We start from the raw sequence: 13876 nt of genomic DNA, 5'->3' as shown, positions 1-13876 counted from the left end.
ATCGCCATTTGTTTTGATATCCTCGAGTGTTCGGGCGTGGGCCTGGCCAACCCGTATCTGGAAATACGGGGGTATCAATTGGGGCATGCTTCATAAAGAAATCACGTAGCATGGATTCAGTGACATACTTTGGAGAAGGGTTAGCCGGAGGTGCAACTTGAACTGGGGTGGGTTTTGGGGCTGCCTGGGCCTGCATCAGTGGATATTACAGTGGTGGCATATGATTAGATGAACTACCTGGCTGGTCGTACTCAGGCAGGGCTATTCTGGTAGGGGAAACGGTTCTGGCCCGTGCACTTTCCATGATCAGGGCCTCCAGTTTGTCAAGGTGGTCATTAAGGTCACGATTGGACTACAACAATTCCTCATGGACGGAAGGGGCTGCTGAGCTCTCCGGCATCGTGATGTGTGGCACGCGAACATTGGAAGCATGTGATGGCGCCTGAGACTGAAGGGGAGCATCACCACCTCCCCCAACAGAGGGCTCTGAATGATGAGTCGGCAAATCCTATGATTCCATCTGTTTGTACTAATATCCCTAGTGGAGTCGCCAAAATGTGGGGGTTCTTTTTTAATCAAACAGTAAATAATAATATAATGACGATATCAGAGATACCAATATGAAGGAAATAGAGGAGATGCTTAGAGTAAAAGGAGAAGAAGAAAACCAATTGTCAAAACGAAGATGGTGGTAGGGCAAGTATATAGTATCTTATGGCAGCTTCTTCTTCTGGGGTTGGTTATTCCTTCATAGGACGGTACCATTTATAAGCTCGGATTCCATTGGTTATTATCCAATGGTCCCTTTCGTGCATAGTTCTTTGCATCCATTACTCTCGATCTGGATTATGTGGGTAATCTTGGAGATTTAGGAGTCTTAAAGGTCTAACCCTCTTGAGCCTTGCACTTTATTGCCATGTCATTTCTTCTTTTAATCAAGGGCATTAAATGTTGCTTGGCCGCCGATTGGTCAAGCCTGACACAGCATTAAATGTGATTTTAAGGTTTGCTGTCACAACGTGTATAATCCCATCATCTTGCTAATTGGGCCTTACTGAAAGCGAAGGCACTTCTTGACTTCTCATCCACCAATCCAAGATCCTCCTAAGTTTCCCAATGTTAGATTCTTTATAGTCGCGAAAACCCTACCTTCGTTTCGTGCTATGTGCGAATTTTAATTACGAGTCTTTCAGGGCTCCGTTCCTCCAAAGTGGCATTACTTAGGCCAATACCAAGGTTTAGAGTGCTCGAGGATTAGATCCTCGAGGCTTGCATAGGCCTGGAGTGACGCCAGGGCTTAAGGTGCTCGAGAGTTGGCCACTTGAGGCTTGAGCTTGGAGCGATGCCAGGGCTTAACATGCTCGAGAGTTGATCCATCGAGGCTTAATAGGCCTGAAGCGATGCCAGGGCTTAAGTTGCTCGAGAGTTGATCCATCGAGGCTTAATGGGCCTGGAGCGATGCCAAGACTTAAGGTGCTTGAGAGTTGATCCATCGAGGCTTAATAGGCCTGGAGCGATGCCAGGGCTTAGAATGCTCAAGGGTTGACTCTTGAGGCTTGATGGGCCTGGAGTGATGCCAGGGCTTAAGGTGCTCGAGAGTTAATTCCTTGAGGTTTGATGGGCCTGGAGCGATTGCAGGGCTTAAAGTGCTCGAGAGTTGATCCATCGAGGCTTTAATGGGCCTGGAGTGATGCCAAGACTTAAGGTGCTCGAGAGTTGATCCATCGAGGCTTACTAGGCTTAGAGCGATACCAGGGCTTAGAATGCTAAAGGGTTAACTCATGAGGCTTGATGGGCCTGGAGTGATGCCAGGGCTTAAGGTGCTCGAGAGTTGATTCCTCGAGGTTTGATGGGCCTGGAGCGATGCCAGGGCTTAACGTGCTAGAGAGTTGATCCATCGAGGCTTAATAGGCCTGAAGCAATGCCAAGGATTAAGGTGCTTGAGAGTTGATCCATCGAGGCTTGATGGGCCTGGAGTGATGCCAGGACTTAAGGTGCTCGAGAGTTGATTCATCGAGGCATAATAGGCCTGGAACGATGCTAGGGCTTTGAATGCTCAAGGGTTGACTCTTGAGGCTTGATGGGCCTGGAGTGATGCCAGGGCTTAAGGTGCTCGAGAGTTGAGTCCTCGAGGTTTAATGGGCCTGGAGCGATGCCAGGGCTTTACGTGCTCGAGAGTTGATCCATCGAGGCTTAATGGGCCTTAAGCGATGCTAGGGCTTAAGGTGCTCGAGAGTTGATCCATCGAGGCTTAATGGGCCTGGAGCGATGCCAGGACTTAAGGTGCTCGAGAGTTGATCCATCGAGGCTTAATAGGCCTGGAGCGATGCCAGGGCTTAGAATGCTCAAGGGTTGACTCTTAAGGCTTAATGGGTCTGGAGTGATGTCAAGGCTTAAGGTGCTCAAGAGTTGATTCCTCGAGGTTTGATGGGCCTGGAGCGATGTTAGGGCTTAAGGTGCTTGAGAGTTGATCCATCGAGGCTTAATAGGCCTGGATCGATGCCAGGACTTAAGATGCTCGAGAGTTGATCCATCGAGGCTTAATAGGCCTAGAGTGATGCCAGGGATTAGAATGCTCAAGGGTTGACTCTTGAGGCTTGATGGGCCTGGAGTGATGCCAGGGCGAGGTTTGATGGGCCTGGAGCAATGCCAGAGCTTAAGGTGCTCGAGAGTTGATCCATCGAGGCTTTAATGGGCTTGGAGCGATGCCAAGGCTTAATGTGCTCGAGAGTTGGTCTCTCGAGACTTTATGGGCCTGGAGCGATGTCAGGGTTTAAGAGTGCTTGAGGATTGGTCTCTCAAGACTTTGACTTTTCAAATCACCACGGAGGATTAAGTTAGGGTTGTATTGACTTGTCAATGTGCCATGTCAGCTTCTAATAAGTGACACCCACATAATGTTAATGTAATCGGTTTCTTCCTTCTTCAGCTGACTGATTTCCCAAACCCTAGCTTATTTTTGCATTTGGGGTTGTCAATTTAATATCTATATGTCTCTAAAATAATCAATATCTATGTGTATATATATACACGCTCTCATATATACATCAATTTTCCTTGCAGGGAACCATTGTGTAAAATCACCGAGTTCAAAACCCGCGTATGTATATAACTAATATATACTCTTCAAATTGTCGAGAAATTTATTTTATCACTTTATATATACATATGTATATATTTATTTATTTCGTTGATATATACCATCACAGAAGTAATGGGTTCTGTTTCGAACCGTGGAAAGCTTATCAAAATCAAGAGAAGTGAAGAAGACAGGATAAGCAATTTACCAAGCAGTCTAATTGGGCATATCCTCTCCTTCCTTCCAACAGAAGATGTAGTGAAAACTAGCGTCTTATCAACCAAATGGAAGTATCATTGGACATCAATCACTAATTTTTACTCTGTTGATCGGACTCCATTTGGAAGGAGAAGGAATAATTGTGATCAGTCAGTCAAAAGTTTCATAAATTTTGTCTATCGAGTGCTGCTACAAAGTGTTTCAGATATGCGTAAATTCCATCTGAGGTGTGGTAACAAATGTGATAGTTCGCATTTTAATCAATGGATTTCTATTGCAATATTGCGTCAAGTTCGTGAAGTCGATATTATGCTCCTTATGAATAACCACGTAATGCTGCCTCATGAGCTTTAGACTTGTAATACTCTAGTGGTACTAAAACTAGATGCTATGTTTGCTCTCAATGTTCCAAGCATGGTCTGTCTCCCCAGCCTTAAAATCCTCCATCTTGACAAAATTGTGTTTTCGGATGGTGACTCAACTAAGAGACTCGTATCAAGCTGCCTGCGCTTGAGGATTTGGCATTAATAGAATGTTTTTGGATAAATATTAATGTTCTTAACATTTCGGCTCTTGCACTCAAGAGTTTGACTATTGATAATGATAGCGACCTCTACATGTACAAGGTTGTGTTTAATACACCAAATGTTCAATATCTTAAATACTTTGACGACTTAGTAGCAGAAGGGTATTCGGTGAATAACTTCAATTCTCTGGTCAAGGCGGACAAGAAGTTAGTGTTAACCGGTGAATTTGGAAGAGGAGACCATGGAAAGGAACTTGTCAGAGGAATATCTAAAGTTCAGCGGCGGCTTTATTTTGGTGCCCGCATAGAGGTTAACTTTGTTAAATGATTATGCCTATTTGTGATGCTCTTTTTGCCCAAATATACCATTTGAGACTTTATGTATCCTGTTACTTCCTTTAGATATCTATTGACTTGGTTTTCTTTTTGCGTGAAGGGACTTCAAATGTGCTCGCTCCCAAATTTCGATCATTTGACTTATTTGGAGCACCGTAAGCTTTATTGTGACAAGGCTGGATAAAGGGCAAAGTATTTCTCGAAGAATGCTAAAGTTTTGAAGTTGAAATACAGTAGCTGAGGCAGTACTATGCTTTCAGCAGTTGATATTGTGCTTTGTTTGTAATCTACCATGGATGCTTTAAACACTATTGACTGTAATTCTTATGTTCAGGATCATTAGCTATATCTTATTTTACTTGGTTGTGTTGAACTATCTGAATGATGAACGTAATCTTATTTTATTTCACTTAATTAGCAATTGATGGATATTGCTCCGTATTTGATTAGTCTGAGAGGTAGTTCGGGACTAACTCTATGATAGACTCTACCATGCATGATCTGGGATCAACTTCTTTGGGAGTGCACCACCCTTGTTATACGGTGGATGGGTTCAACATGCCCTTACAGTGTGGACGTGGTCCCATCATATAATATATTCAACTCTAATTCAATTCTAACCCGACCTTCAATAGTAACTACTAATTCGAGCCAATCGATTTTTAAATTTTTTTAACTCAGGCTTACAACTTGGATTTTGATTTCACGGTTTTTAAAATCGGGTTAATTCAGGTTGCCCTTATTGTCAATTTTCACACCGAAAATTAATGTGATCTTCTGTTAGTTTCAGATTAAATTAATCCTAAAATAAAAAATTTAAAAACTTAATGCAAGTTTCAAAAAAATACACACAAATTCTTAGAAATTAATTTCCTCCAAAATATTAATATACAAAAAAGAGTATTTACTCTTACTTTGTGACAAGAGCCGTGAGTTTATCGGAGATTAAAAATAAAAAATAAAAAAAATGGTATGGGCTCGAGCAGAATACCCCCACGGGCTTTCAACTATTATTCTCTTTGTAGAAGGTTTCAGGGCGAATCCCATGATGCTTGGATTAGAAATTTAATAATAATCTATGAAATTAGAATTTTTTATTTTTTTATTTTTTTATGGCAAAAATGTTAGAAAGGTTGAGGGGTTATTTTTGCTTTGTCCCCTGCCGATGCTTGTATATTTTATATTTTTTTATGGCAAAAATGTTAAGCAACGAAATTTGCGCTTAAAGTCTCAAACTCTGTTTGGAACACCTTGGAAAAAAAGTGCTTTACCCCTGGATGTTGCGCTTAAACTCTGTTTGGAAACACCATTTTTAGCTTGCCAAACATGGCTTCAATGTACTATCATTGCACTAAATTGTCTTGGGCAGTGAAATGGCCAATTCGAAAATGCGCAAAACCAGAGAGAAATTGAAGATCTCAAAGACAAGGGACAGCCATATATAAAGAAAAATTGTGGAAGTGGAAGAAAGAAGAAAGAGATTTTGAAGCATCTTCTCCGATTTGCTCTCTCTCCGGTGATTTCTTCTTTCTTCAGGTGACTGATTTTCTAAACCCTAGCTTATTTTTGCATTTGGGACTCTGTTAATTTAGTATGTACATATATGTATCAATAATTCAATTTCCTAAACCCTAGCAGATTTTTGCATTTGGGGACTATTAATTTAATCTGTATTTTGTGTCTCATTTATATATAAACACAATCACTCATTTATATACATCACTGAATTATATTAAAGAAGCAAACCCATTATAGATTTACATATATACATCAATGTTCCTTGCAGGTACTTAACCACTGTGTAAACTCACTGAGTTCAAAACCCTCGTAGGTAAATTACTAGTATATAAACTCTTCAAATTGTACACAATTTTATTTTATCACTTCATATATATTTAGATATATATTGTTAATATGTACCATCACAGAAGTTATGGGTTCTATTTCAAAACGTCGAAAGCGTATCAAAAACAAGAGAAGTGAAGAAGAAGACAGGATTAACAGTTTACCAAGCAGTCTAATTGGGCATATCCTCTCCTTCCTTCCAATAAAAGATGCAGTGAAAACTAGCGTCTTATCAACCAAATGGAAGTATCATTGGACATCAATCACTAATTTTTACTTTTATTATCGGACTCCATTTGGAATGAGAAGGGATAATTGTGATCAGTCAGTCAAAAGTTTCATAAATTTTGTCTATCAAGTGCTGCTACAAAGTGTTTCAGATATGCATAAATTCCGTCTGAGGTGTGAAAACAAATGTGATAATTCGCATCTTAGTCAATGGATTTCTATTGCAATATTGCGTCATGTTCGTGAAGTTGATATTAGCCTTGTGAATGAGCATGTAATGCTGCCTCGTGAGCTTTGGAATTGTAATACTCTAGTGGTACTAAAACTAGATGGTGTGTTTGCTCTCAATGTTCCAAGCATGGTCTGTCTCCCCAGCCTTAAAATCCTCCATCTTGATAAAATTAAGTTTTCGGATGATGACTCCACTGAGAGGCTTGTTTCAAGCTGCCCTGTGCTTGAGGATTTGGCGTTAATAAATTGTTTTTGGAAAAATATTAATGTTCTTAACATTTCGGCTCTTGCACTCAAGAGTTTGACTATTGATAGCGACCTCTATGACTACAATACCTTTAATTACATGTACAAGATTGTGTTTAATACACCAAATCTTCAATATCTTAAATACTTCGACCACGTAGTAGTAGAGGGGTATTCAATGAATAATATCTATTGACTTGGTTTTCTTTTTGCAAGAACGCACTTCTAATGTGCTCGCTCCCAAATTTCGATCGTTTGACTTATTTGGAGCTGGGTGAGCTTTATAATTACAAGGCTGGATGGGAATTGCTTCCTGAATTGCTTGAGTGCGCACCACAACTTGAAACCCTTGTTTGTCAGGTGACATGCTAAGCAATTTGATTAGGCTATTTTATTTAGATTAAATTCAATGTTATTTGTGCAATTACACTATAGTTGAGAATATATATATTTCTTTTCTGGTTAGGCACTTCTATATAATGGAAATTATTATGGCATTAAAGAACATCAATTTGGCTGGCAAATGCTAAGGACTGTGCCTTCTTGTTTGTTGTTTCACCTCAAGGTAATACAAATTAGGGACGTTTCAGGGAGGAGTGATGAGCTGAAAACGTAAAGTATTTCTTGAAGAATGCTAAAGTTTTGAAGAGATTGATAATACATTCTGCTCACGGTAAAAACTCTAAAATTTGCAATATATTATTGAGTGTGATTGAAATATGTGGTCAAATTATTAAATGTTCGTTATTTTTTTTGTACGCCCGTATCAATTTCAGTCATGGTGGAGGATATTCAATTTCATGCTTTTGGAAAGAATTTGCTTCCTGAAACTGAAATACAGTCGCTGAGGCAGTATGCTTTCAGCAGTTGATATTGTGCTTTGTTTTGTAATCTACCATGGATGCTTTAAACACTATTGACTGTAATTCTTAAGTTCAGAATCATTAGTTATATCTTATTTTACTTAGTTGTGTTGAACTATCTGAATGATGAGTGTATCTTATTTTATTTCACTTAACTAACTATTGATGGATATTACTCTGTATTTGATTAGTCTGAGAGGTAGTTCGGGATTAACTTTATGATGACTCTACTGGGCATGATCTGGGATCAGCTTATTTGGGAGTGCACTACCCTTGTTGTTATATGGCCATTGTGCTCAACATGCCCTTACGATGTAGACGTGGTCCCACCATTTGGTTGTGCATACGTACAAACTCAGCTACATGTGTGTTTTCCTCGGTCCGGGATTCTCAAGTTTGAAGTTAGTTCAAATGTAAGAGTGCAACTGACTTTTATTCTGATAACTGCAAACTGTTGTAAGCAAAAACACTTTCAAGTTAAATTTGTGTGCTGCGTCATGTGAAAGTGGCTAGTTAATTTAGTGTAATATGATGTTTCTGTATACTTGAAGGGGTTGAATGTGTCTTATTATTTATTTATTTTTCATGGCAAATATATTAAATTATTAATCAAACCAACTAAACATCTAAAAATTTTATTATTCTGGTTTTACTTGGCGAAAATTATTTCTCAGGACGAATGGCGCCTCACAACCACAGCATCGCGTGGGAAGAAGGCTGCGTCACATTGCACTTGAGAGGCCCAGCAAGTGGTGCTGTATAAGGTTACAACTTAGGCAGGTTTGAGGTAGAATTCACGTTCAATTCGACATATAAAATATTGAACTCTAATCCAAACCTAACCTGACCTCTAATCCTAACTACTAACTCGAACGATTTTTAAAATTTTTTAGTCTGGCTTAGAACTTGGATTGAGATTTTGCGATTTTTAAAATCGGGTTATTTCAGGTTGCCCTTATTGCCAATTTCCACATCTAAAATTAATGTAATCTTCTATTAGTTTCAGATTAAATTAATTCTAGGAATAAAAAATTTAAAAACTTAATGCAAGTTTCAAAAAAATAGAGACAAATTTTTAGGAAATTAATTTCCTCCAAAATATTAACATACAAAAAAAAGTATTTACTCTTACAAGAGCACCCTCGTGACAAGAGTTGAAAACTTACCGGAGATTAATATAAAAAATAAAAATAAAAAAGAAAAAAAACCGTATAGGCTCAAGAGCAGAATACCCCCATGTTTCAGGCCCAATCCCATGAACATTAAAGAAACAAAATCTTTATATATATATATATATATATATATATAATTCTAATTCCGCTGCCGGACTCTAACCCGGGACTCTCTCTCTCTCTCTCTCGAGCCGAATAACCAGTTTTTATTATTATTTTTATTTTATTATTTTATTTATTTATTTATTTATGATTTAATAAAAAAGAAGGAAGATAAATTTAATTAGAATATCCACATATATAGAGATTCTAAAATTAAAAATAGAAGATTCTAACGTACCAACTTAAAAAAACCCATCTTATTTATTTTTTTGAAAATATAAGATATAAATAAAATCGAAATAGGCATCTCGTACCATGCAAACCATGAACATAATGGATAGAACCTAATTCTATTTGAAGAAATAGATTAATTAGAAAATCACGGAAGATTTATTTATTATTAATTTTTTTTATAACAAAAAAATTATGGACTTAAAAATAAAAATAATAGATTACCCATCCTGCCCCTATTAGAAACTTGAAAATAGAAAAGGAAAAGAAGTGAAATACAAAGAAAATGAAATAAAGTCGTACACTAGAAATGTAAACCTGGAAATGAGTAGGGGTCAATTATCATGCAATATCAATTTACATTATCACGGAGTAACATTCAAACCAATATAATGATGTCATTATAACGCCATTAAATATAATGATGTCATGATAACATCACCCTTACTCCTAAATTGAATGTGTTCAATTCTTTGTTGAATTGAATCTGTATCATCAATGCTCATCAAAAAAAACAAAAATAAATTCACCATTGAGACTCATTCTGGGAAGAAAATCTTATCATGCGTCTTATTCCGTCTAATGTAGAATGCATCTTACAAAAAAGTTGGGACAAACATCCCAACCTTTTTCTAACGTGCATTCCAAACTGGAAGGAACAAGATGCACTATTCCACTAGAGAAGATCCAGATCCGTCATTCAAACCTAAGTCTCTCGTATGAGAAAAACAATTACAAAACACCCACTGGCCACTCTGCAAGATACTTGTGTGGACACGGATACCGTGAAAGGATAAAATAAAAACAATAATACTAAAATTTAAAAATTTGCCACCCCTAGTGTCATAGTTGAACAATTAACAAGCAATCTAAAAATAATTTCACCATTGTTCCAGTTGATTAGAGCAGGGGTGGTGAAATGATCTATCTTAGTAGAGTCATTCCTCTTAAAAGTTGATTCCACACATTACGTTTTTATTTTCTTTTTTCCTTTTAATCCTTAGAATTTGAATAGAACTTTTGAATACTAATTGAAGGCCACAAGGAAGCCACTGAAATCATCAGTATTCGGAAACCAAGTTGAGTTTGAATCGAATTATGTTCAGAGATACAAGCCTATAAAATACGAAAACATGCTCGGTAAATATATGCAGATTACATACGAATTATGACATTCAAGCCCACCTCCCTCGAGGAGCGGATTGGTCGTCAGCTCAAACCTCATCTATTTGCTCCTGCATAAACCAAACGGATTGGGTCTTAGACTTCAAATGAATTTAGGTGAAAAAGAAATGAAGTTTTAGAACCTCCAGACATATTATAATCAGTCAAAAGTTTTCACAAGCCAGGGGAATCCCCATAGACATATTATAATCAGTATATATATATATGTATATATACTATACATATAGTAAGCATGTCTAGAGTGTAGTTCAATTCACATCATCTATAGAAAACATTGTGAGAGCATTCTCTCCAAAAAGGAAACCAAATCTCGTTTGATTCGATGGATATTTTTGGTTCAAGAGTTTGATTATGAGATCCGGGATAAAAAAGGATTACCTTCCTTCATACAAAGGGTAGAGTCTTTGTTTCAAGTAAAGTCCATTGGCGAGAGATTTCGTCTTTTTCTTTATCTTTTTAATTTTATTTTCAACTCATTCATTACTAAATTTTAGGGGAAGGACAAGCCCGATCCTTGCACTCCTTTGGTGATGCTCCTGTTACTTCATATTTTCACTTCCTGGGTAATGATTTTATTTTTAAGAATTCGGAGTAGAGTGAATTTGTGCTTTCTGATGCTATATGATGTTCCAATATGAATGAGTATGTTTGTTGACATTCATGTTGAGATAGTCGGAGTATTATTAATGCCATCGACATGTAAAAAATCTTCTAGAACAAGTAAATTTTGCCTTAGTTATAGACGCGAAAGAAAGTTGCAGGTCATTTGGGTAATTATATAATCATGAACAAAAAATCAAATAAATGGAACCTTATCCCAGGAGAATTTTTGGACAGTAAATGAAGATTATAGGGTGAAGTACAGCCACATCTCCTGAGGTTTGACAAAAAGACACTCAGACCTATTTTTTGGACAAAGACACCCTTTTACATGAGAAATTGACCAAATTACCCTTTAATCATTTATGAGACTTTTTTAACTTTACAATTTAATAAATTGGACCAAATTACCCTCATGAACAATTTATGCATAAAAAAAATAATAGTAAATAATTTTTTTTTTTTTTTTTTTTACTTTATAAATGTCCCAACTTCTTAAAATTGTAGACGTCTAAAATGATTTTTTGATCCAATACAAATATTTCAAATAAATTATATTTTGTTATTACCTCTTTTCTTTTCCTTTTTTATTTTTAAATTAAGATGTTTAATTCTTTCATCTAAAAAAATTAAACCAATCTCTTTTCCATAAAAATAAAAAATATAGTACCAATATAACTTTATGCATCTTAAATTATATATAAAATATTATCCATTTCCCAACATAAAAGGGGAAAAAAAATAAAACAAAGGGAAAAAATAAAGAAAAAACTACACATAGGTAAAGTTAGGAGCCATAAATAACAAATCGATCAGTTTGAAAAGTTAATTTTCTATTTTGATTAGATTAAGCGAAATAATTACAAATACATCAATATTTATTACTCAGGTCCAAAATATCCTCACAATCTTATTTCAAAATCCCAAAATATCCTCCTTAAAATTATATATATTTTCAATATAATAAAATAAATAATTAAAAATTAGTTTGACTAGCGAATACTAATTCTCTATCACTTACCTTCATCGTCAATCAGCCACCAACGTGCAGGGCATCACCCACTTCGTAGGTCTTCTAGGTCCCCCACCCTCTCTCTCTTCACACACACATATAAATATAAAAATGTTATATTTTTGTTTAGGAGTTTCAGATCTAGGACTCCGTAGGCTTTAGAGGTATGTTATATCTTATGAATTTAGGGTTCTTGCAGAGGGTTATTAATTTGGCATCTCAAAATTTATTATGATTTTTTATAATTGATTGAAGAAGGAACAACTAGAGAGATCTGGACAAGAAAAAAGAAAGGCACGTGGATATTTCAATACTTCATTACCCTACTGCTAGGATATGAAATCCTTCATAAATCCCGTTTTGGCATCTTCTAATATATTAACAATAATAATAGCTTCTTTTAGGTTTGAAAAATCTTCTATGTGATATACCATCACTACCATAGTAAGCTTGTAGAGCTTTCCTTTTCAATTCTTACCTTTCAGATCAGATGACATCAATTCTAAAGGGCAATCCAATGGCGATGGACGAAGAAGAGAAGAGATGGAGAATTTTTATTTGCTAGTTAAACTAATTTTAATTATTTATTTTAATATTTTAAATTAGATAATTTTAAGAAGGATATTTTTGTATTTTGTAATAAGAGTGTGAGGCCATTACGGACCTTAGCAATAATTCTTATGCATTTGTAATTATTTTGTTTAATTCAATCGATATGAAAAATTAATTTTAAAAATTGATCAATTTGTTATTTTTTAATCCTACTTATATGTAATTTTCCCAAAAATAAATATAACAAAGGAAAAAAAAAAAAACACAAAGGCATGCATAAAGTTAAGATGTATAAAGTTATATTGGTATCTATTTTCTTTTATGTTGGGAAATGCATAATATTTGATAAATAATTTAAGATGCATAAAGTTATACTGGTACTATATTTTTTATTTTTAAGTAAAAGAGATTGGTTTAATTTTTTTAGATGAAAGAATTAATCATTTTAATTTAAAAATAAAAAAGAAAAAGAAAAGAAGTAATAACAAAATATAATTTATTTGAAATATATGTATTGGATCAAAAAATCATTTTAGACGTCTAAATTTTTAAGAAGTAATGACATTTAAACCAACAAAAAAAAAAAAAAAAAAGTGAACAATATAAAGTTTATTTATTTATTTTATTTTATTTTTTATGCATAAATTGTTCATGAGGGTAGATTGGTCAAATTTATTAAATTGTAAAGTTAAAAAAATATCCTAAACGGTCAAAGGGTAATTTTGTCAATTTTTCATGTAAAGGGTGTCTTTGTCCATTTTTGAACCTTCAGGGGTATCTTTGTCCAAAAAATAGGTAAGTTTCCTCTTAGTATCCCTTTACCCAAGATTTTATGAGCAGATCAGACTAGGACTGTTTGTTTTATAGGTTATTTCCTTTGGATCACCAAAAAAAACAAAAAAATGCCATCTACCAATAATCTGCGCTTGCCTGCATATCCGAAGTCCAAAGAGTGAGATTGTCCCTGAGGAGTTGCATGATAAGAGTGATGTCCTTATAAGACTCCACACCCAGCGTGTCGAGCTCAGCAATAGCTTCCTCAAAAGCTTGTACACACAAAAATAATCTAAGAATGAAGTGATGGTAATGTAATATATTTTCAAATCAAGCACCACAACAACTCTGTGTTTCAACCTTATGGCAATATATACTGCTCCCATCATTAACATACACTTCTATTTTGATAAGTAATAATAAATGTCAGGTTCGACAAAGCACCCCAAAATCTAGAGACAATGACATTGTTATACATGTGTGATTTTGAATCAATGATATTGACGTGTATTTCTATTAATGTCCAAATTGGACGTGTATATTGTTGGAAAACATGCTAGTTTTAAAAACTTTTCGAGAGATTTTGATTCATAGATCTTGATTTATCACATAGAGACAAGTTTTATGCAAAAATAAAATATGATGTATGATTCAATTAATAGATTGAATACTTAC

The 13876-nt window shown here is 35.6% G+C and overlaps 2 protein-coding genes across 8 annotated transcripts; both read left to right on the top strand.

Annotated features, from left to right (window-relative positions):
• Nucleotides 1-3214: 3214 nt before the first annotated feature.
• Nucleotides 3215-4152, top strand: LOC132316665 (putative F-box/LRR-repeat protein At5g41840). The gene is made up of 2 exons (XM_059815138.1): nt 3215-3589; nt 3883-4152. Exons 1-2 carry the CDS (start codon nt 3215-3217, stop codon nt 4150-4152), a joined length of 645 nt encoding a protein of 214 aa, XP_059671121.1.
• A 925-nt stretch (nt 4153-5077) lies between these two features.
• On the top strand, nt 5078-8162 carry LOC132267138 (F-box protein At4g22280-like). 7 transcript variants are annotated; one of them, XR_009468883.1, is made up of 5 exons: nt 5078-5696; nt 5947-5991; nt 6927-7070; nt 7301-7383; nt 7487-7756. XR_009468883.1 is itself a non-coding variant. In XM_059768206.1 (3 exons), exon 3 carries the CDS (start codon nt 6094-6096, stop codon nt 6904-6906), a length of 813 nt encoding a protein of 270 aa, XP_059624189.1. In that variant the 5' UTR covers nt 5094-5696; nt 5947-5991; nt 6089-6093; the 3' UTR covers nt 6907-6920. The 7 variants fall into 7 exon arrangements, 2 of the variants coding, with proteins under 2 accessions (XP_059624189.1, XP_059624188.1); XR_009468881.1 differs by lacking the exon at nt 7487-7756 and adding an exon at nt 7765-8162 and having other exon boundaries at nt 5087-5696; nt 7177-7383; XR_009468879.1 differs by having other exon boundaries at nt 5088-5696; nt 7177-7383.
• Nucleotides 8163-13876: the final 5714 nt, after the last annotated feature.

The sequence above is a fragment of the Cornus florida genome, unplaced genomic scaffold (genome assembly GCF_030987335.1).
Source record: "Cornus florida cultivar Cherokee Brave unplaced genomic scaffold, ASM3098733v1 CherokeeBrave_3.0.0_Hap2_Chr07, whole genome shotgun sequence".
In the NCBI taxonomy this organism is placed as follows: Eukaryota; Viridiplantae; Streptophyta; class Magnoliopsida; order Cornales; family Cornaceae; genus Cornus; species Cornus florida.
The sequence above is the reverse complement of the archived record's forward strand: the minus strand, read 5'-3'. Positions and strand labels throughout refer to the sequence as shown.

Excerpts from the sequence above, each read along its gene's own strand:
- LOC132316665 (XM_059815138.1), top strand. The coding sequence starts at position 3,215 with ATGGGTTCTGTTTCGAACCGTGGAAAGCTTATCAAAATCAAGAGAAGT. Across the intron at positions 3,590-3,882 it reads CTATTGCAATATTGCGTCAA|AGTTTGACTATTGATAATGA; the intron begins GTTCGTGAAGTC and ends CTTGCACTCAAG.
- LOC132267138 (XM_059768206.1), top strand. The coding sequence starts at position 6,094 with ATGGGTTCTATTTCAAAACGTCGAAAGCGTATCAAAAACAAGAGAAGT.